We start from the raw sequence: 22,160 nt of genomic DNA, 5'->3' as shown, positions 1-22,160 counted from the left end.
TAGTGTAGCCTATATTGCTGTAGAAATACTTAGAAATCAGGGCCAGGGAAATAATATACTAATATAGGATGTGGAATCCAATAAACATTGCATAGTTAATAATCTATTAACCAAAAACCAAATAGCCATTATTAATTTTAGAATACAATTAAGTCATCCAATAAAAATTCTTAAAAAGAGGAGTATCTTTTCTCCTTGGCTATTTTTGTTGTTGGAGTTTTTGTTTTTGTTTTTATTGCCCTTTTTTTGGCACTGGGGATCAAACTCAGTACCTTGTGCTTGCAAGGCAGGCAGCAGAACCACTGAGCTAAATCCCCGGCCCTTTCCTTGGCTGTTTTTAAAAGAAGGTGATCATAGCAATCAGTAAATCTATATCCAATCAGTACAGCAGTGTGTGACACAGAAAATCCACATACTTTTTGCTTTTTAGTAAGTTATGGGGACAGTTTTCTTAACCTTAGAATAGAAATGCTGTGCGATAAAACCACCACCACCACCAGCCCCTGGGTACTGGGGATCGAACTTGGGACCTTACACTTGCAAGGCAGGCACGGTGACACTAAGATAAATCCCCACCCCAGATATAACCACTCTTAAAAATGAAATAGTCCAATCAGACAGCCTTTTTTTCTTTCTCACTGTAAAGTCCAGGTTGGCCCTGACTCTTGCTCCTCCTAGGATTACAGGCATGGCCAGCATCCCTGGCTCGTTTTTCTTATTAATGTGTAAAACCTTTTGTTATTTTCCAAATAATGTTTTAATACTTCTGACCACCAGAATGATCTTTCTAGCATGTAATTATTATTTCAGATGTAATTCTTTTTTGTAGCTGACTGGAAATACCGGCATGCAGGATTGATGGCCTTATCTGCCATTGGCGAAGGGTGCCACCAGCAAATGGAAGGAATTCTAAATGAGATAGTAAATTTTGTTTTGCTTTTCCTTCAGGATCCTGTAAGTACCAGTAAATATTTCATTCCTAATTATTACTGTAATTTCACATGAGTGCCTAATGTTTTTACTAATACAAGAAAAAACATTGCAGCATCCAAGAGTAAGGTATGCAGCCTGCAATGCTGTGGGACAGATGGCTACAGATTTTGCACCTGGTTTCCAGAAGAAATTTCATGAGAAGGCAAGTAACAAGACACTCAAGTCAGACCTGTTGGAAGAGGCATAAGCCTTTCAACATGAATGCTGATTTGGCTTCATTTCCCAGGTGATTGCAGCTCTGCTGCAGACCATGGAAGACCAAGGCAACCAGCGGGTGCAGGCCCATGCTGCCGCCGCTCTCATTAACTTCACTGAAGACTGCCCCAAGTCGCTGCTTATTCCATACTTGGATAATTTGGTGAAACATCTGCATTCCATTATGGTACTTAAGCTTCAGGAGGTGAGTTTTAAGACCTGTAAACTCTCTGTTTATAGTTGAACTTAGGTTGACTTGATGGGTAGGATTTGGAGAAAGGGGCTATTACTAAGACAATCAGGATGGAGTAGGACATTCCAAGGTGATCCCAGTAGAATAAAACAAGCTTCAACAGCGTGGGCCAGTGTCGGAATCAGGAAAGACATGGCCTCAAGAGAATTGATTGCCTAGAGAACAAGGCAGGGGAGTTTTTGAACTTGGTTTTGTGTAAGTTTAGAAGAACTATTCTATGTTCTTTAAGAGCTTCGAGAAATGGTGACATGGTGCCATTGTGAAGGATAAAAGATTCTTTTTTACTGTTGGATCCAGTAGACATGAACTTAATGTTAAATTGCTATAAAAGTTTCTGATATTCTGAATTCCTATACTTATGAGCCAGTAACAGTTCACAAACCACAGTGTAGCATTGGTGACTAGTCAGGGTAGGGAGGACACCGAGAAATGCATGTCTCAGAAGCCAAAGAAAGAATGGTTTCAAACAAAGCCCAGGTGTTCAGTGTCAAATGACAGCAGACTCTAAGAGTATGGTTGAGGAAACACTTTATAACTATCTGCCAATGGGCAGAGGTGGACCCAAGTGGGGGTTGGCAAAATCAGGAATAGATGGATCCAGTGTGACTTCACAAGTGGGCTTGAGTAGCGGCTTGCAATGTGAAGAGAGTCTCTGCATCCCATCATTCCCCAGAGGGCCAGTGTGGATTTTTTAAAGACTAAAGGAAAGAGTTCCTGAGATGGACAGAAAAAAGGGGAATGTTCAGAGCTGGTGGAAAAGAGCATGGCCTAGTAGAGAAGGAAAGACATCTTCTGTGGTCACCAGCAAGGTCAAGGCGTGTGTGGTCACCAGCAGAAGAACAGAGTAAGATAAAGAGCAAAGTAAAAGATGGACAGTAGGAAACAGGGAGATGGATCTTTTACAAATGGGAAGAAGACCAGGAGATCCAAGGTAAAAAGAATTAAGATGTGGCCTGTACGTGTACCAACTCCGCACAATGAATGTATTCATTGTTTGCCACAGATGTACTAAGAAAAAAGATAACTTCTTAAGAAGTGTGGTAGAATTTGTAATAAAAGGTGGAGAGCTCTGCTGAGGGTCTGCTTGCTATTAATAAGGGAAAATCGAGGCTGGGGATGTAGCTCAGTGGTGCCATGCCTGCCTGACAAGCACAAAGTCCTGAGCTCAGTCCCCAGTACTGCAAAAGGGAGGGGGGATCAAGAAAATCTGGAGTAGTTACAGGGGCTCAGATCCACGAGTGAATCAATGAGGGATTATTTAGAATCTTGCCAGGTGACAGCCTGGGCCTGGTGCAGATACACCCAGGACACATTCATTATCAGCCGGGCTAGAGAACCCTGTAGGACCGAGGTGCAGGGAAACGGTCATCTCCTGATACTTCATGGGTCTTCATGGAGGAGGAGAAGGTGAGGAGAGAGCACAGTTCCTTATCCAGAATTTCCAGCAAATGTTGGATCAGAAAATAAAGATCTGGGCCCGAAAGGGAATGTTCTCCATGATATAGTAGGACAACATAAGTAGTGATAGAAATCACTGAGGAAGAAAGGTAAGACATTAAGCTTCATGAGTATAAAAAAATTGAAGAGGAGTTAGGACTTGAACTCTAGATCCAGCAGGTCTTGGAAATGAGCAAAGATGAATAAGGGATGCTATGTTAACACAATAGAAAATCCATACAAGTAGTCCAATAGTGGATTGTTTTTGTAGAAATTTTCTCCAAAACCTGTAGTCTCTGCTTCTGGCTTCTAGAGAGGTGTTCTCACCTTACAATTTGAGAAAAGCATTCATTCAGAAACTTGGAGGGAGTAGTAAATTTAACTATTTCTTGCAGTTTTTCATTTAAGTAACCTTCTTTGTGTGTGTTTCTTCTAGTTGATTCAGAAAGGCACCAAATTAGTTTTGGAACAAGTTGTGACATCCATTGCATCAGTTGCAGATACGGCAGAAGAAAAATTTGTCCCCTACTATGATTTATTTATGCCATCACTTAAGCACATTGTTGAGAATGCAGTGCAAAAGGAACTCAGACTTCTGAGAGGAAAAACTATTGAATGTATCAGCCTCATCGGTCTGGCGGTTGGGAAGGAAAAAGTAAGTAAACCTGTATTACGTTAAATTTCCTGTATGTAATACATACCTTTGGCTATGTAGGCATTAGGGATACTGGAATCTTTTCCTTCTGGTAAGTGGTTTTCTGGATGCTGGATTTTTTGCCTTCATCTTTCTTTTTACATTACTTCTATTTTCTATGTAAATTATTGTCTGCATTTTTCATTGTTAATATTAACAATCCTTAACTCATTTATGCTCTTGCTACCACCTTCCCATTTCCCTGTGACCATACAGCTGTCTCACGAGAGGCACATAGAGTTCAGTATTCGTATATTTAGTTCTGTTCATATGTGTGCTTAGGAACATGCTGGTTACTTTTCTGATGAATCTAAAAGGCACTAGGTGTCCTGGGAGAGAAATCTATGTGCATGTAACTCTTCAGTAAGTGACTAACAAGGACCATTGTCCAGGGTGTTTCTTCTCAGCCAACATCTCAGAGTTGTCCAACCTGATCCAAAATAAGTTCCTCTGTCCTTGACCTTTCTGGTTCTGACCCTCACAGCTGTCAGCATGGACCTCGTGTCTTGCCTCCAAAGCCAGTGTCAATGTTAACGTACCTTTTAAATTGCTTTCTGGGGGACGCTGAGAACCCAACCAACCAAACAGTGGTATTTTCCATGCTCTGGCTGTCTGGCTCTCCCACCAGCTTTGAAACACTGCCAGATTTGATAATACAGTGGAGGGTGCCAGATCTGTGGAGAGGTAAATGAAAATTATACACAAGAAAATCTCTGTGCAATGAATTATATGGAGCAACCCAAAATTTTCTTTCTAGATATGAAGTAATTTTTTCTGCTTGAGACAGATCAAAACTTGATGTTGTTACAAACATCTTTCTACTGCAGTTTATTTTGGCCTTCAGTAGAAAATAAATTTTTCTAGAATGATTACTATCAAGTCTGTTTAATATAAGTGAGGATTTTTCAGTATAATAGTTTTAGCTGTTGGGTTATGAATGATGTGGGAAATGTAGTTTTGTTTGTGTTTATTGTTTGGGGTTTTTTTTGGTTTTTTGTTTGGTTGGGTTTTTTTACTTTTATTGTTAAAATTAGGTACCACAAGCACATCTGTGATCTGCTATATATTATTGACACCAGTGTTAATCCCTGCATGTGCTCTTCTAGTTCATGCAGGATGCATCAGATGTGATGCAGCTGTTATTGAAGACCCAAACAGACTTCAATGACATGGAAGATGACGATCCTCAGGTGAGCAGTCCTGCTGCATTTGTCTGACCCATTTATGAATTGTGGACAGCACGAGGTTAAATGTACTTTTAAAAAATGAGCAATCGCTTTCTTGAGATACTGTTTACTCATGGTTTCAGAGATGGGCTTGGTATGGGCTGCTCGTGCTTTCCCCGACTTGTCAGATTTGGTTGCTCTTTGCAGCTGTGTCCTCGGCACTCATCTGCTCACTCTGCTGGAGCATTGTTAGTCATGCTGCAGGTTTCTTCTGTATATGTAGGATTTGCAGATCTTTCTCCAGAGTTCAGGATTCATTTATAAACCAGTTACTGAATGTCTCCATTTGAGTGTCTTACCCATTGAGTGCAAATTGACATCTTCCTGGCAGAAGAGAAATACAGAAACACAGCAGTTTCAGACCACAGTGCACTCTTCCTGCATGAATAGATATACAGCCCATTAACCTAAAAGGAACCTCACACACACATACACACAAGCCTGAGTGGTTTCTGCTCATGCTTCTCTTCTTTGTAAGGCTTTCCTGGTTTTGTTCACTTTCTTGTTGTTAGTCACTGTGTTGTAGCACATTATAAATGTCTGTCAAAATTTTAGTGATAGTTACAATGTCCAGCATGTACCAAGGCACTCAATAATTGTTAAATTAAAATTTTACTTTACATAGCTACAAATGTAATTTTTCCCTTAGCTTAAGTAGGAAAATACCATTTTTGGAAAGAAGATGTGTCCTTTTTTGTTTTGTTCTTTTACTTTCTTCACAAAGTGGTGTGCAAGTGATGTATATCTTTGTATATACTTAGATAAAAGGCAGGAAGGATACTTCACAAATTGCTAACACCAGGGACACCAAGGGGACTGAGCTGTAAAGAGGTCGTCAGGACCATCTCTAGTCACCTTTATATCAGCACATCTGTACATCTGCATGTGGAAAACAGGCAATATTTGTTGAATGAATAGATTTTGTTTTTACAATTAAAATTATTGTTTTTTAAATAAGAAATGGAAATTGTATCTGTGCACATGTAATAAGTAGGCAGGCAGACAAGCAGATATGGGAGAATCACTTTCTGGGTTCTAGGCATAATGACTTAGAGCCAGATTCTTCATGGGTAGTTTCCAGTTGATTGAGTCTATATAAACACAGTGGTAACACAAAAAAATTATAATGGCTAAGAGAATGGGTTTTTACTTTCCCGCGTATTTCTAATGTTAGTGAAGCAGTAAGGATACAGGGTCACCCCCGATGTGTTTCTGCTTTTGAAAACTTAGAACCCAGGAGTGGAAATGTTTGGCTTCACTTAGATATTGCAGGTCTCAGAGAGAAAACTAACTTTAATTGCTTCATGAAGGAAAAAACAGAATGGCTTCACTTGCTGTCTTTGTCCTAGGGTAGAATTGACAGGGATTTCGTTATTGATAAGGAACCTTTTTAAGTGTCTGATCCTGAAAGGTGCACTTATTAAAGCGCTGTGAGGCTGTCAGTAGAACATTGCTGCTATGAAATGAGGAAATGACTTTTGATTCTTATTTACTTGTTGTTTTAAAATCTTTTAATTTTACATTTTTTTTCCCTAGATCTCTTACATGATCTCAGCATGGGCCAGAATGTGCAAAATCCTTGGAAAAGAATTTCAACAGTACCTCCCAGTGGTCATGGGGCCTTTAATGAAGACAGCTTCGATCAAGCCCGAAGTGGCCCTTTTAGACAGTAGGTGTCTTTGCAGGGATACATCAGCTGTACCGTTCCTCTGTGCTATTATTTTTCATATGCATTTGTTTTCTTCTCTAGCCCAGGATATGGAGAACATGAGTGATGATGATGGCTGGGAATTTGTGAACCTTGGAGATCAACAGAGTTTTGGTATTAAAACTGCAGGACTGGAAGAAAAGTCAACCGCCTGCCAGATGTTGGTATGAAATCATGACTTTTACAGAATTGTTTTCTGGGGATTGAACCCAGAACCTTCACACTGAGCTATCCCTAGCCTCATGTGTGTGTCTCACTGGGGATCAAACTCAGGACCTTGTGTCTTCGAGGGAGGTGCAGTGCCACTGAGCTAAATTCCCCGCCCTCCCATTTTTTATTTTGAGAAAGGGTCATGCTAAGTTGCTTAGGCTAGGCTGGAACTTGGGATCCTCCTCCCTCAGCCTGCGGAATACTGGGATTACAGCCAAGCTCCACCACACCTGGTTATCCCTCCTTTTTTTTTTTTTTCTCCCCATTTATTTAGTTAGCTCGTTTTTTTGAGATAGGGTCTCTGTGTAGTTCAGGCTGCCCTTGAACTCACTCTGTGGCTCATGCTAGCCTGGAACTCAGGTGATCATCCCTCGGCTTCCTGAGCACTGGTATTACAAGAATGTGCCACCACACCTGGCTTCCCTGATGTTTTTGATAGCAAAAAACAGTAAGTTGAATGGAGGGAAGAGAGAAATTACTGGAGTATTACACAGTTGTTACAGAGGGTTTAGAGAGTGGGCTTTTGTGAGGAAAAGATTGTCTCTGTGTGCTCCGTCTGTAGTACACAGCTAAGAATATCCTGGATAAATAAATAAAAATGTGCGGGCATTATAAGCAAAGCTAAACTAGTATGATTTCAGTTGTTTAAGAGCCAGTGGGTGTGGTAGGAAAATCAAAATCAGCAGTTTCATATTATGGGGGGTGCTTTCAGTTCTTTGAGTTTTTTGTTTTCTTTATTGAGCATGTGATATAGATAGTGAAAGATGATATATTTTTAAAAGTTAACAAGAAATTGGATTGTATTGTTTATTTAGCAGTTAAGTAAGCCTTGATAAAAGTGGCTTAAATTCTATTACATATTATTGTTACTCTGTTGTATTCTCTTTAATTCATTTAAATGTATTTCTCTTTTTCTTTTTTTTTTTGGTACCAGGGATCGAACTCAGGACCTTGTGCTTGCAAGACAGGGGTGTTGCCACTGAGCTAAATCCCCGGCCCTGTAAATGTGGTTTTTTTTTTTTGGTACCGGGGATCGAAATCAGGACCTGGCGCTTTCGAGGCAGGCACCAGAACCACTGAGCTAAATCCCCAGCTCAAGTGTGTATTTCTTGAACTGATCTTCAGTACTTAATGCTTGTAATTTATAAACATTTTGGATTTTTGTGTTAATTTTTTCTCTAGAAAAGAAATATAAATAACATCTTCAAAAATTATACAGTCTTTTGATGTAGTGGAAGAGATTGAAAAGTTTTTCTTGGGCCTGGGATTTAGCTCAGTGGTTCCACCGCCTGCCTCACAGGCACAAGGACCTGGGTTTGATCCCTGCCACCACCACAAAAAAAAAAGTTTTTCTTGTTCATGTTGAAAAGCTTGTGTGTTTTTTTGTTTGTTTGTTTGTTTGTTTGTTTGTTTTAAGAATTCAAAATAAGCCAGGCCCAGTGGTCCACATTTTTTGTCCCAGTTGCTGGACAGGCTGAGGCTGAAATACTGCCTGAGTCAAGCCTGGGCAACATGAGCCTGTGCATTGCAAATTTCCATTGTAGTGGTAGGCTGCAGTTAAGTTGCGTTTTCAGGTTTTTAATGTCTCAGAAAAACTTTTTCAGTTAAGTAATACATTTTGTCAGAAAAATTTTCAAAGTACCTAACTTTTCTAAATTCTCCCACATACAGGAAATAAAAGCATGAATTATTCCAGCCCTTGAATAATAATCTATACTGTAATCATTTTATGGTCCTTCTCATTTTTAAATTCCTGTTTAAGATTAGTTCGAGGTTCTGCATGGGACTTTAAATGTAGGTCTAGTTAAGATGCAAGGTTTTGTAGACTTTTAAGATTTTGCTTTTTGCTACTAAATAATAATACCTGAAAGCTAACCAGAGGTGTAGCTCAGTGCTGTTGCACTTGCCTAGCATGCACAAATCCCCAGGTTTGATCCCCAGCACTAAAAAAAGAAAAAGCTGTAACATGGATCTTGATTTCTTTACCAATATTTTTGTTTCAGGTTTGCTATGCTAAGGAATTAAAGGAAGGTTTTGTGGAATACACCGAACAGGTCGTCAAATTGATGGTCCCTTTACTGAAATTTTACTTCCATGATGATATCCTACAACAGTTGAGCACAAAACATTTCTGGATTTAGTAAAACTATGGCTTTTTTTTTGGTACCGGGTATCGAACTCAGGACCTTGCACTTGCAAGGCAGGCACCAGAACCACTGAGCTAAATCCCTGGCCCCGATGGCTTCTTCGATTACTAGATTTTGTCATAACTGAAGTATTCAGCACTGTTACTTGGTTTGCAGTAACTGTAGTTACAGATTATAAACTTTACTGTGCCAGAAACATAAAAAAGAAAACGTGAGCTGTCTAGTTGTCAATGTCTATAGCCCACATAGGGACTTTAAGAAGTATTGGCAAAGGTTTACAGGTGTGTATAGTTGCTGCTTTTCCCAAGTATCTCTTGATGGTGGTAGGAAAATAAGACTTTCCTGACTGGGTTCAAGATAGTTAACTTTCTATATAACAGTGTATAAACATCTCTCAGTAAAACCTGCATGTTAATGTTTTTATCCTGAACAGTAGTCATAATTAATTATGCATAGCTGCATTTTTATGCCTTTACACACACATGGTTTCATAGATGGGTAAGTAAAATGAGGACAGCCAAAGGGAAGGGTAGAGCTCACACCCAAACCCAGATCACAGTCTGAAGTCCCTTTGTTATATCACAGTGTTACATCGAAAGATGGCTGCCCGTCATACTTCCTGTGGTCCCTGAGGGCAAAGCATAATTGCTTTTAAGAAGTTATCACGGCCTTATTTTGTAAACAGTATTAGATAGGGAGAGGTAATTTAATTTTATTGAGAACTATAAAGTTAGCATTGCATACAGGAGGTCATTAATAGTTTTCCCAGGAAAGTCATGGAGAAACACGTATTACCTGGTTTCTGGGTAGGGGTACATCTCGGGAAGCGTTCCTGCAGTCACAGGTCCTTTCACATCCTTCTTGTATATAGGTTATATCTTTACTATCCCAAGACCCATTCTGCTGTTTTGTAGGTGACAGGGAAGATGGGTGTGTTGTGTACAGGGAGATTTTTCTATTTTTATACATGCTCTATATTTAATACAAGCTCTTGTCTTAAATAACAGAAGCTGCCAGCACTCCTGCCAAGTTACTTAATGTGCAGAAAGCATCATAGAATGATCTGATGAGGCCCCTTAGTAGTCGTATTTCCTTAACACCAGCACGTGTCCGGGTGGCTGCGGCAGAATCCATGCCTCTTCTCCTGGAGTGTGCGAGAGTGCGGGGTCCTGAATACCTCACCCAGATGTGGCATTTCATGTGTGATGCACTGATCAAGGCCATTGGCACAGAACCAGATTCAGATGTCCTCTCGGAAATAATGCACTCATTTGCAAAGGTGACTATATCTTAAGGAGTATTTATAGGGTTGTGTTCGCTTACTCTGGTTTCTCTTCAGATAGTATAAATCTTTTACCTTTCACTTACTCGTCTCGCTGAATAAAGTAGTGGGAAAGTTGGGGGCTTTTAAGGGTGCTAGAACATAAATTTTTTTATTGGAAATGTTTTGATTTTTTACTTTTTTCTTTTTGAGACAAGGTCTTGCTATGTATTTTGAACTCTTGACAATCCTCCTGCCTCAGCCTCCTGAGTGCTGGGATTACAGGCATGTGCCACCACACCTGGCTGATTTTTTACTTTCATACTTTGGTGTTGTCATTATTTTTGTTTGTTTTAGGAGTAGGCATTGGACAAAGGGTGCCCTGGAAGGACATGACTAGTGGACAGAATGGTATAGGCAAAGGCAAGGAAGCATGTATTCTTTGGAAACACAGAAGAGATTCTGAGTAATCTTACCAAATTTCTACCATTATATACCTAATAATCCAACCACAGAAACTTAGGGTGCCACCTTCAGTTCACCTGTAGCTCTATCCCAGTGTGCTCTCCTGAATTCCTCTCAATTTTTTTCCTATTGCTGACTTTCTTATTTGTGCACTGAAAATAGCCTCACTTGATCTAATCCGAGAGCCTCTCCTTTCTTTTCCTCCTCGTTGGTTCTCCTTTGCTCATGAACTTACTGGTGATTGAGCCCTTCCTTTCCCATGCTCAGTGTCACCCCTCTGTGCACAGCTCCCTGTCTCATGTCAGTCTCAGTTTAAAGGTTCTCCAGTCTGTCCTCATTTACACTCCAGACCCCTCCCGTGTTTCTGTGCCTTCCCCCCCACCTGTAATGCTCCTCCAGGTGTGCTAGTTTTGTATACTGTGTGCACAGGGATTGTTCTCCGTAGGAGCTGGTTTGTGTCTGTTCCATCTTTGAGTCCTCAAAACCTAGTGAAATGCTGTCACGTAATGGCCAGTGCTTGTGTGAAATAAATCTGACAAATTCAAACTAAATACCTAGCTATTCCATGTCTCTTCCCAGATATTGGATAGTGTTCATTTTTCTCAGGCTGCTATATGATTTCTTTTTCTTTTTTCTTTTCTTTTTTTTTTTTTTTGGTACCGGGGATCGAACTCGGAACCTTGTGCTTGTGAGGCAGGTGCCGGAACCACTGAGCTAAATCCCCAGCCCCCCACTATATGATTTCTAATGGAGTTTAACTTCTGGGTCTGATCACCATTAAATCTTACGAGTTGCTTTCTCCTCCGTCTTCATTAGTGCATTGAAGTAATGGGTGATGGATGCCTTAATAATGAACACTTTGAGGAACTGGGAGGTATATTGAAAGCCAAACTTGAAGAACATTTTAAAAATCAAGAATTGCGGCAAGGTATGTTTTCCAGGCTTTTATTTCTCAGTGAAATTCTTGACCTTTTTGGTGATCATTTAAAAACATTTATTTGGGTGTGTTTTAGTTAAAAGGCAAGATGAAGACTATGATGAACAGGTTGAAGAATCACTACAAGATGAGGTAAATTCCCTTCAGAACTTCATTTACATGACCATTTCCATCTGAAAGATTTTTAAACACTTCAATTTCTAACTCATCTTCCTTGTTATTCTGATATAATTATCGGTAATCTAGCAGAAGAACCTGACATATCGTTCATTGATTTGCAGGATAATTTGAAATTATTAATTGATTTGTCTTTTGGGTGCTGTGTGTGCATTTTGTTATAATACCTCACACAGTTGAGAATACCTGCTATTGTAGTTGCATGTCGCTCACAGTGACCATTTTTATTTGGTTGAAATACAACCATTTGTGTTTCACAACCTTGAACATGACTGACCTCCAGCTCTCATGTTAGGTGTTTGCCCACGGCAACACTGTCGCAGTCTGAGGCTTTCTTCACTACTCGTTCTCCCCACCAACTGCATGGCACCGGCAGACACATTTCACTTGTGGGAGGGCCCAGCATCTGTAGCGCCACCCTTTGGTGGGCTGGAGCCCACATTGCCAGCATGCATGACGCCACCCTCTCCAAAATGAGCACCGTTCTGCCAAAAATGAATACTAAATTAGGGATAGTTCTTCAGTCATCTACTTTTAAATATGTTCCAAGGGTAATTTTTAATGGTGCAGTTTACTTGCCACAAGCTGTTCTGTGTCCATAGAGGCAGGTGAGAGATGTGACAACCTGATCTTTACGCTTGCTTCAGTCTCTAGATAATTGATGTGACCTTAAGACAGGAAAAGAGAAATTTCATACTCTGTTCCTTTAGATTTTTATAGATGTTGCTAGTGATGATAGAGAAGATGCTTATTAACGCATCTGGGTGTGTGTTTTCTCTTTCTTTAGGATGATAATGATGTTTATATATTGACCAAAGTGTCAGATATTTTACACTCGATATTCAGTAGTTACAAGGAAAAGGTGTTACCGTGGTTTGAACAGCTGCTTCCATTAATTGTCAACCTAATTGTAAGTGTTTACCTCTCTCCTAGTTATTTTGGATATCTGACCTGGAATTCTTTCATTACAACATATAAAATCCTACACTTCACATTAAAATGGACCTCAGAAATATAGTTTCCACTGTACATTTTTAATTATTATCCCTCTGTTGCCCTGTATATTTTCTCATTATATTCTTGATTGCTAATTAGGTTTTCCATAGACCAGTTAGAATGCTTTCTAAAGACATTTAGAATGATTTTTCATTATTTCAGATTATGCCATATTACATTAATACATGGAAACAGAACGATTACATTTTATTCAGTGAACCATAGCAAATTCATTTATGATCCTTTAGTAGTAAGTATATTTGGCTATCAGATTATGGGTAATGGGCTTATGTATTGCACTTTTTAAAATACTTCATAGACTATTTTAGGATAGTTTAGGTTCATAGTCAAATTGAATGGAAAATACAGATTTTCCACAAATCTCTGCCTTCCGCACTACCCACATTCTCCACTGGAGCAGTGCATTTGTTATAGTTGATGGGCCTTCATTGACCCATCATTATATAATGGCTAAAGACACAGATTAATAGCTATCATTGGATATTGGACAGGGCTTCAAAAGATTAAGGAAAACATAATCTAGCGTGTTGAATCAATGCTGTAAAATTAAGACCTTCCCAGCTTTTTAATTGTTACTTTTTGTAATACGGCATTACCATTATCTAATATTGTTGCTGTATTGCCCAGGCTGGCATCAGACTCCTGGGCTCAGGCATCCTCCTTCCTTAGCTAGCCTCTCAACTAGCTGGGACTGTCGGTGCACACTGTTGTGCCTGGCCGCGTGTTTTACAAAGTAAATTAATACATGTTATGCTACTGTCAGTTCTTCCTGGTATATGGCAGTGTCTGATTGTGGAGTTATGTAACGCATCACACAAGTCTTTAATCGTGAATTTCATTATGTCTGTGCATTAGTTTATAATATTGTTAGAAGAAGTGGTTGTTGCTATGTCTTCTGCTGTTGTTGAGTATATAGTATTTCATCACACGTATGTCTTTACATTCTTTATGTATAACAACTTGAGGCTTAAAAGAGAATCTTTTGTTTTGTAGTGTCCACATAGACCATGGCCAGACAGGCAGTGGGGGCTGTGCATCTTTGATGATGTCATAGAACACTGTAGTCCAGCCTCATTCAAGTATGCAGAATATTTCTTAAGACCAATGCTCCAATATGTATGTGACAACAGCCCAGAAGTGAGGCAAGCAGCCGCGTACGGCCTGGGAGTCATGGCGCAGTATGGAGGGGATAACTACCGCCCTTTCTGTACAGGTACTTGTGCCTTGCATCCCAGACAGCCTTTTTATCTCAGCCTCATTCTCTTCCCCACAGCCCTTAACCTTATATGCCAATTTCTACTGTATTTTTTTCCCCTTTTCAGACACCTCACCTTAGCGCCTAGGTATTTCTCATGTTTATTCTTACAGAAATAGAAGTGAAATGTGAGTGTAATCAGCCTCCTCCACCTGTAGGGTACATTGATTTGGGATTTAAACCACAGCCTTAGTGAAGGATTCTTAAAAATTACTGGAGAGGGCCGAGGATTTAGCTCTGGTTTCACCGCCTGCTGCACAAGCTCAAGGACCTGAGTTCGATCCCCGGTACCAAAAAAAAAAAACATTACTGGAGAGCCAGGCATGTGGACATGTGTGTAATCTCAGCACTTTGGGATGCAGGGAATAGGAGGATCTCAAGTTCAGGTCCTGAGCAACTTAGCAAGACCTTGTCTTGGGGGAGGCGGGGGATTAAAAGGGCTGGGGATGTAGCTCATTGCAAAGGCCTTAGCTTCCATCCCCAGTAGTGCAGGAGAAATAACAAACAGGAGAATTTAGGTAGGCAGTCTTTTTTTTTTTATCTTTTGGTACTGGGATCAAACTTGGGTCTTTCCGCTTTCGAGGTGGGCAGTGGAACCACTGAGCTAAATCCCCAGCCGTAGGCAGCTTTTAAAGCTGAAGTGCCTTTGGGTGGTGGACGATGGCAACCTAGAGCCATATTCTCTCTGGGTCTAAGAGCGCTGTGCTCCTCACCATGCTGGGCCAACGTCATCTTCGTTACCACTTTGTGATAATGAAGCTAGAAACACCAAACTTTTCTGACACTTTAAATCAAGAGTTGGACCAGAAGGTCAAAGTATTTACATTCAAAAAATATGTATTTATAGGGCTGGGGATTTAGCTCAGTGGTTTCGCTGCCTGCTGTTTAAGCGCAAGAACCCGAGTTCGATCCCCGGTACCTAAAATAATGTATATTTATTTGCATGAAGATGTGGGGTTTGACTGACTTTTTTTTTAATGTTTATTATTTTAGAAGCTCTTCCACTGCTTGTTAGAGTTATTCAGTCTGGAGATTCTAAGGCCAAAGAAAATGTCAATGCTACAGAGAACTGCATCTCAGCAGTAGGAAAAATTATGAAGTTCAAGCCTGACTGTGTAAACGTTGAAGAAGTCCTGCCACACTGGTTGTCTTGGCTTCCACTGCATGAAGACAAAGAAGAAGCTGTTCAGACTTTCAGTTACCTGTGTGACCTGATTGAAAAGTAAGAAAGCAGACTGACTTGTTCTGTTCCCTTGCACCGGAAACAGTGCTCCCCCCACACTGTTTGTGCAGTGCCTTCAGTTGTCAAGGTTATAAGCATGTTGAGAAACCATATCATGGCTCAGATTTTGGCTTTATAATAACTAATTTTGACTTATTCTTTATGGAACTAAATTCAACATAAGGAACTTGAGAAAATAATGTTCATCTAGTATTCCCTTGCCTACTAATGAGAGCTGCAGCATGTGGAGGCTACAGAAACTTTCAAGTCAAAGCCATATTCTTTGGATCTTTTTCTCAATCCATATTCCCCTAAATATTAGTTCACTCTTGGCTTTGTCACTGTTAACTGATGCTCATGAATTAATCCAAGGGCTCCAGCCCCCAGAGTTTATAGCAGACTTGGTGAGGAATGTGCTAATGGTAGTTGTGCAGCAGGCTGTATCCACACCACCCTCGCCTGCTCCTGTATCTGAAGTGACTGTGGCTCGTGCAGGCCATGTGATCATCTTAGAAGTGACTGCCCTGAATTTCTGCCTGGGACAAAGACTGGAGTTCTATTTAAATTCACTATTTCTTTTCTTTCTTTTTTTTTTCGGTACTGGAAATCAAACCCAAGAGCTTGTGCTTGCTTATAAGGTAGACACGGTGCCACTGAGCTAAATTCCCAGCCCCACTGTCACATTTCTTTTTGTTAAATCTCCCTGGAGTTTAAATACCACCTTAATCTTGATGTGCTCATATAATCTTTTTGAACTCTGGGCTTTATTCAGAAACTGTTTAACCCATTTATACCAAACAGCAAATTTTTGAATTTTTGCATGAAATTCATATATGTTACCTAGAAAAATTCAAGGAACTAGAATTTGGAGAAAAATTTTATTACGTTCTGTTGTTAGGGAAATTCCAAAATTGGAACACTAAGCATAAAAGGATTAATTTAAGGAAGTTACTCTTAATAATATCTCCCTTGTTTTTTAATGCATCACAAAGTATTTATAAAGCAGTGCATTCTGTTGTTTAGTCCTTAAAATAATCCTGAGAGAGGAGCCAACTATTTTTCCTGAGTTACTTAGGAAGAAATTGGAGGGCCGGGGATTTAGCTCAATGGTTCTGCTACCTGCCTCAAAAGCGCAAGGACCCGAGTTCGATCCCCGGAACCAGAAAAAAAGAAATTGGAGAGTTACGTGTGTGTGAAATTAGTGGGTTGTCTTCCCATTGAATTTAAAAGGCAGTTGATTTTGGTGAACACATGATCACTTTATAGGGGAGGATGTGATATGAGAGCTTGAATGATTTCTCCTTAGACATTTCATTCATAAAGGTTTTTTTTTTCTTTTGTCAGTAATCACCCAATCGTTCTTGGCCCAAACAATACCAATCTGCCCAAAATATTCAGTATAATTGCAGAAGGAGAAATGCATGAGGCCATTAAACATGAAGACCCTTGTGCCAAACGTCTGGCTAATGTAGTTCGTCAGGTACAGGTAAGCTGATTTGCTTGAATTAGGAAAAAGAAAATAAAACCTTTACTTTTCTTACACCTCCTTCCCATAGTCTATATTATGTTTTTACATTTAAAAACCAATGAGCTAAGGACATTGCATTTTTATATTGTCATCTCCAAGCATCAGATAGATTATACTTAATGTAATCTATTCATGTGTTCTCCTTATTTATTAGATCTAAAATCTTCACCTTGGGCCGGGGATTTAGCTCAGTGGTTCCGCCACCTGCCTTGCAAGCGCAAAGACCCGAGTTCAATCCCTGGTACCAAAAAAAAAAAAAAGAAAGAAAATCTTCACCTTAAACTGGAGACATCCTAAGCCTTTCAGTTGGTGCTTAGCATATGCTCATTATGTAGTAGTTTTTGCATATCTGAATGAAAAAAGATACAGGTTAATGTTATCAAATCCAAAATTTTAAAAGATTGTTTCATCCTGAATTTGGGTGGTATGTAGGTTACTTGAAGGTATCTTCTGCTAGTATAGCTTTATCCAGGAAAAATGAAGAAAAATTCCTGTAAATGAAATAAACTTTGAAGAAATTGATAGATTTCTTGCTTTTACAATAGCATTCCTCAAACTACAGTTCCTAGAGAGGTGTTTTGGCATTATTAGAGTCTGTGTGGTAGTTAGTAAATCCTTCCAAATGATCACCTATCGAAATCTATGTAATTTTTTTTTCTTTCCCCCCAGACTTCTGGAGGATTATGGACTGAATGCATATCTCAGCTCAGTCCCGAGCAGCAGGCAGCCATACAGGAGCTCCTGAACTCTGCTTGAAGGGCCTTAATACCACCCAACAGAAAACTAACTCCAAATAAATGTTTACCCCTTTGTTTAGGTTTCTTTGTTTTGTTTTTGAGAAGAGAGCAGTAGTGTTGTGTGTAGGCCATTCTTGTGGAGAGCCACGAGCAGGAAGAGCAGTCCTGTGTGTGGAGTGGACTTGCAGTGGGTTTCTTCACACCACTGGCGGAGTTGCCTGTAAGCCCTGAAGTAGCACTGAAGAGTATTTTTCTATCGGTATATCCCACCCATGTGAAGGGACAGGGGGAAAAACGAATTTTTCTCATTAGACATAAAAATGAGGACAGACAGCTTTAACATCACTCAGTGTAGATGCGTGTTCAAACCGCTGCACCCCTAGTGTTCATTCTGTTCATTGGAGTGAGTCTGTTTATGGGGTACAAAGAGACCTTCTGCCCAGCAAACCAGTAGGTGCAAAAAATGGAAGGACAAACTGATCCCAAACAGAGAGCATGAGGATGTCACACTGGCTGTTACTTTTGGTTCTTTTCCCCAAAAGGCTTATGCGGTGACTTGTGGAGGCTCTCCAGCCTCCAGCCCCTGAATGTGAAGTGTCGTTGGCATGTCTGACCGTAGTCCCTCATTCACTCCTCAATAAACAACATGAAATACAAAAGAAGCTTGTGTAGAAACTCAGTACTGTCTGGCTTTGATTCATTTAATGTTTAATACAAGAATGATCTGATTTTTTTTTTTTTAAGTAATAGCAGTGGCTCTGAATTTTTTTCACCCACTTTCCTTGTGCAATTCAACCTTAAAAGCAACTCATTTTTACTGGCTTCCCCATTAATTTAAGCTAAGTTATGGCACATCTATCCTGATCACAATTGGTATGCTTCTCAAGGTTTGCAAATTTCAACCAGTAGTTGTTTTTTTTATTTAAAACTAGACTTCTGGTTAGAGCAAAAAGATTTGGCTTGTTTTCATTGCAAATCGTAATTGCTGTAGAGCCACACACAATCTTTGAACTTCAATTTTGCAGTAAGAATAATGGCTAAAATTATTTACTGAAAATTTCAGTACTTTCTGTGAATGTATTTTTCTTTGTGTATTAACCTCATAGTAAATGACTTGCTGTTGTTTCATTAAACAGTTTTTTCTAAGGGATCTTAATAGATTTCTGTTGAAAACTTCAGTGTTAACATTTTTATAGTTTGTACTAAATTTAACCGTGATATAAAAATGAATTTTATGCATAGACCAGAATTTAAAATTAAAAGTTTTTTCTTTAAATGATTCGCATTACTTTATTAAATCAAATCTGAAATGGAATAAAAAATAGAATGGATTCTGTTCAGGCGGTTCGCTTGTTACCAAATACCCTTCCCATGTTCTCAGTCTGCAGCACACGATTGGTCTGGAAGCTTTGCAGTGGTGGCTTCATCGGCAGTGCAGTCATTGCTGTCTGCGGGGACCTGTGGGACTCTTGTGAGATGTGTGGTAGTGTTTGGAGCTCCTTTATACCCTGTATTCTTGCAGGAGAAAAAATGGTTGATTGGAGTAAAAGTGTGTCTAGACAGCCCCTTCCTGCTTTTTCTTGTAGTCTAAAAAGCCAATTTATCCCTGTCACCTGGAGTAGTGTGGGTCTTGTCATTTATTTTACTACACTTGCAGAAAAGAAACATGAAGAATATAGCACATGTTATAAGTTCCAGCGGGAGAGTGGTCAGTGCAAGGGTTATATCGAGAACTTAGTGGTTACAGAGCATTGTGTTAGCACTTCAGGAGCAAGAACCTCCTTCCTTCCAGCCAAAGGCTACTGGGATAATCAAGACGTACCTGTAGCGAGGAGGGTGTGGGGTCCCAGAAGAGAGTCACATGGGTGCACATCAAGTCCAGTTTCACCACATCCTCTCTGGCAGAGGTAGAAAAGCATAAGATATTTGGAATTGAATTAAGTTAGTAGGCATTTAAGGCTGCTAACGTGATGTGCTCCTGAAATCTAGGCCTCAGAACTTACTGTAAGATGATGTTCCGTGAACTAACAATTCTGGGTAATCACCCCAGAGAAACATTTGTAATACCTTGTTCTGTCTATGCAAGAGGAAAATTTATGGGCTTTTTTCCCTTTTGTACCATAGTGAGTGACCTCATGTCAGCAAGTAATGGTATATTTATAAATCTTAACTTTCTGGAGGGAAATACATGTATGTGGCCCTTAAATTTTCTGAAAAAATTTTTAACAAGATGCACAAATATTAGAACCCTTTTAGCATAATGAATTTGGAATTATTTTTAAATAATTTTACTTTTAGTGGTGTAAATTCAAAGCGAAATAACCTTAAAGGTACGGACATATATGTGGTCTTATAATACCAAAGGGGGTGTGTGTTTACAGTCTGGTAAACAATATTTTGTGATCTAGTTATCTTTTTTTTTTCTTTTTGGGGGGTGGTATCGGGGATCAAACTCAGAACCTTGCGCTTGCAAGGCAGGCACAAGCCACTGAGCTGAATCCCCGGCCATAATTATCTTGAATGGTCACCTATTTGGAGATATAAATGGGCAATCTGAAAGGCTAAGGAGCTAACTAAATGTTTTAGTTAATTAGTCCTGCTTCATTCTGCTTGCATCAAATAGTTTTCTGTCTCATGTTTTTTTGAGGTTTTTGTTTTGTGGAACCAGGGATCAAACTCAGGACCTTGGCTTGCTAGGCAGGCACAGCGCCACTGAGTTACATCCCCAGCGCCTGTCTCTTTTTTCATAGAATATTTCTCTTAATCCCTCTTTGCTACAAAGGAATAATGGCCAGATGACCTTGTTTAATTTTCCTAAGGAGATTCTTCTTGGCCCTAAAAGTGAAAGTTAATGATAAAACTTGAGAGTAGGCCGGAGTTTTTATTTGCAGCACTTGGAACTGCTACAGGGGGCAGAGGTTAACCCTGAAGCCATCCTGATCTTCAAACCCCACCCCCCTTTACACATTAAGACCTCTACATTGTGTGCAGGTGATATTTGGTCTCATTGCTTCTTTTGGGGTGAGGGGGATGTTTTTTGCAGTACCAGGGATTAAACTCGGGACCTTGCACTTGCAAGCCAGGCGAGGCAACACTGAGCTAAATCCCCAGCCCTTGGTCTCATTGCTTCTATGTGTGCTTGTTGTATATGGTAATGAATAAGTGAATACAAACACCAGATGAGTCATAGTTAAATTATTTGGTGCTTAAAAATGAATTTAAAAGCAGTACAAGGTGATTATTAAGACAAAAATCATTTTTCAAAATTCCATTTAAAGCAACAGTGTAATGCTTTCATTAGTGTGTTCCATTGTGATTCAAGATCTTTGTATGTTTTCTTTTGATTGAGCTTGCATTTCTGTCCTCTTGCCTAGCTTCTTGTAATGGTAATCAAGAATAGTGCCATTTGCTGGTCGTGATGGTGCATGCCCATAATCCCAGCACTCAGGAGGCTGAGGCAGAAGGATCACCATGAGTTCAAGGCCAGCCTGAACTGCATATTGAAACCCTGTCTCAAAAAAAAAAAAAAAAAAAGTGCCATTGCTGTGGGTAAGAAGCGATGAATTGCAGCCTGACAGCTATGCTTTGTAGGCTAGAGTCTGTCCTGACTGCTTCATTTTTTCCAGTGTAGCACAAAAGTAGCCATGGACAGTATTGAACGTTTAGGAGAGTCTGTCCCAGTGAAAACTAAGCCAGCCATTGTTCACTGACTTGTGGTTAAAATCAGTTGCTTGGCTACAAGTCTCAGTCTATCTGGTAATCAATCATTCACCTCCTTTCTGCATGCCTTAGTTGCCTTCTCTGTATACTGGGCATAATAGTACAAACTACTTGACATAGGACTGAAACAGATTTAGAATAAAAGCCAGGCACATCCAGTGTGAGCTATCATCATTCCCTAAGTTCTGTTAATATTTCAAGGCTTTGGGGGTGGGAGAGGGCAAGTACTCTGGTCAGCCTTGGTATTAAGAGAACTAGAAAATACAAATACTGGGGAGTTTTGCTAAGTCAGTGATACCATAAGTGTATTTGGTGTATGTGGCCTCAGTTCCAACCTGGCGCTGTGATTCAGGTGTTTGGAAATGGCCTCATTTTCCTATGACATGGCCTGTAAATACCAGTTACCTCATCCCTTGAACAGCAGTCTGTCCCTGTTTGGAGAAGCCATTGACTTGGACTTCCTAGATGGGAACTGGTTGCTTCTGTGCACCAAACCCTGAGTGAGCAGGACCTTTGCCCCGTGCACCGACTTGGTGCTTGTGTAGGGCAAGATCGCTACAGAAAGGACAGCAGGAAAGGCTTGTCACCCGGGCTCACTTCCCACCCCTGCTCTCACTAGCTCAACCCCGGTGAGCTCCATATATAAGGTTTACAGCTACCACACAAGGCTGTTTTAAGGCTTGTACTATACGTGAGGCATTAGCAGTGTGTATTTGCTGTTAGGTGTATACATGTTGAAAGAGATGGAAGTGAATTTGGGTGAGTTGTCTCATACATCACATACACCCTGGGAAATGGAAGTAATTGCTAGTCACCAAAAGTGACACGAAATGGTAGGGCCAAAACCATCAGGCTTGTGTGGTAAGGTGCTGAGTAAAGCACGTGACCTCTGCTAGTGGGGGACACAGGGTTTCCTAATCCTAGAAGGGTGAGAGTGCACTGAGTAGTTAAACAGATCAGGGAAGAGTAACATTCATT

At 40.0% G+C, this 22,160-nt stretch overlaps 1 protein-coding gene across 5 annotated transcripts in view; it reads left to right on the top strand.

The window, feature by feature from the left end:
* Ipo5 (importin 5) overlaps positions 1–17,537 on the top strand; it is a 139,292-nt gene extending 121,755 nt beyond the window's left edge. For all 5 annotated transcript variants that reach the window (XM_087193070.1, XM_087193069.1, XM_087193068.1 and 2 more), the window contains 16 exons: positions 830–954; positions 1,046–1,135; positions 1,220–1,393; positions 3,315–3,533; positions 4,679–4,762; positions 6,335–6,467; positions 6,549–6,670; positions 8,720–8,816; positions 9,970–10,142; positions 11,406–11,517; positions 11,603–11,658; positions 12,491–12,613; positions 13,714–13,933; positions 14,969–15,197; positions 16,542–16,683; positions 17,395–17,537. In XM_087193070.1, coding sequence (XP_087049196.1) covers positions 830–954; positions 1,046–1,135; positions 1,220–1,393; positions 3,315–3,533; positions 4,679–4,762; positions 6,335–6,467; positions 6,549–6,670; positions 8,720–8,816; positions 9,970–10,142; positions 11,406–11,517; positions 11,603–11,658; positions 12,491–12,613; positions 13,714–13,933; positions 14,969–15,197; positions 16,542–16,683; positions 17,395–17,481 — 2,186 coding nt within the window. In that variant the 3' untranslated portion in view covers positions 17,482–17,537. The remainder of the gene's footprint in view (positions 1–829; positions 955–1,045; positions 1,136–1,219; positions 1,394–3,314; positions 3,534–4,678; positions 4,763–6,334; positions 6,468–6,548; positions 6,671–8,719; positions 8,817–9,969; positions 10,143–11,405; positions 11,518–11,602; positions 11,659–12,490; positions 12,614–13,713; positions 13,934–14,968; positions 15,198–16,541; positions 16,684–17,394) is intronic.
* Positions 17,538–22,160: the final 4,623 nt, after the last annotated feature.

This window comes from Heterocephalus glaber, unplaced genomic scaffold (assembly GCF_053883595.1).
Source record: "Heterocephalus glaber isolate CG9 unplaced genomic scaffold, H.glaber_assembly_v1.0 deba00001578, whole genome shotgun sequence".
NCBI lineage: Eukaryota > Metazoa > Chordata > Mammalia > Rodentia > Bathyergidae > Heterocephalus > Heterocephalus glaber.
Note: the sequence above shows the minus strand (reverse complement) of the source record. Positions and strands in the feature narration are given on the sequence as shown.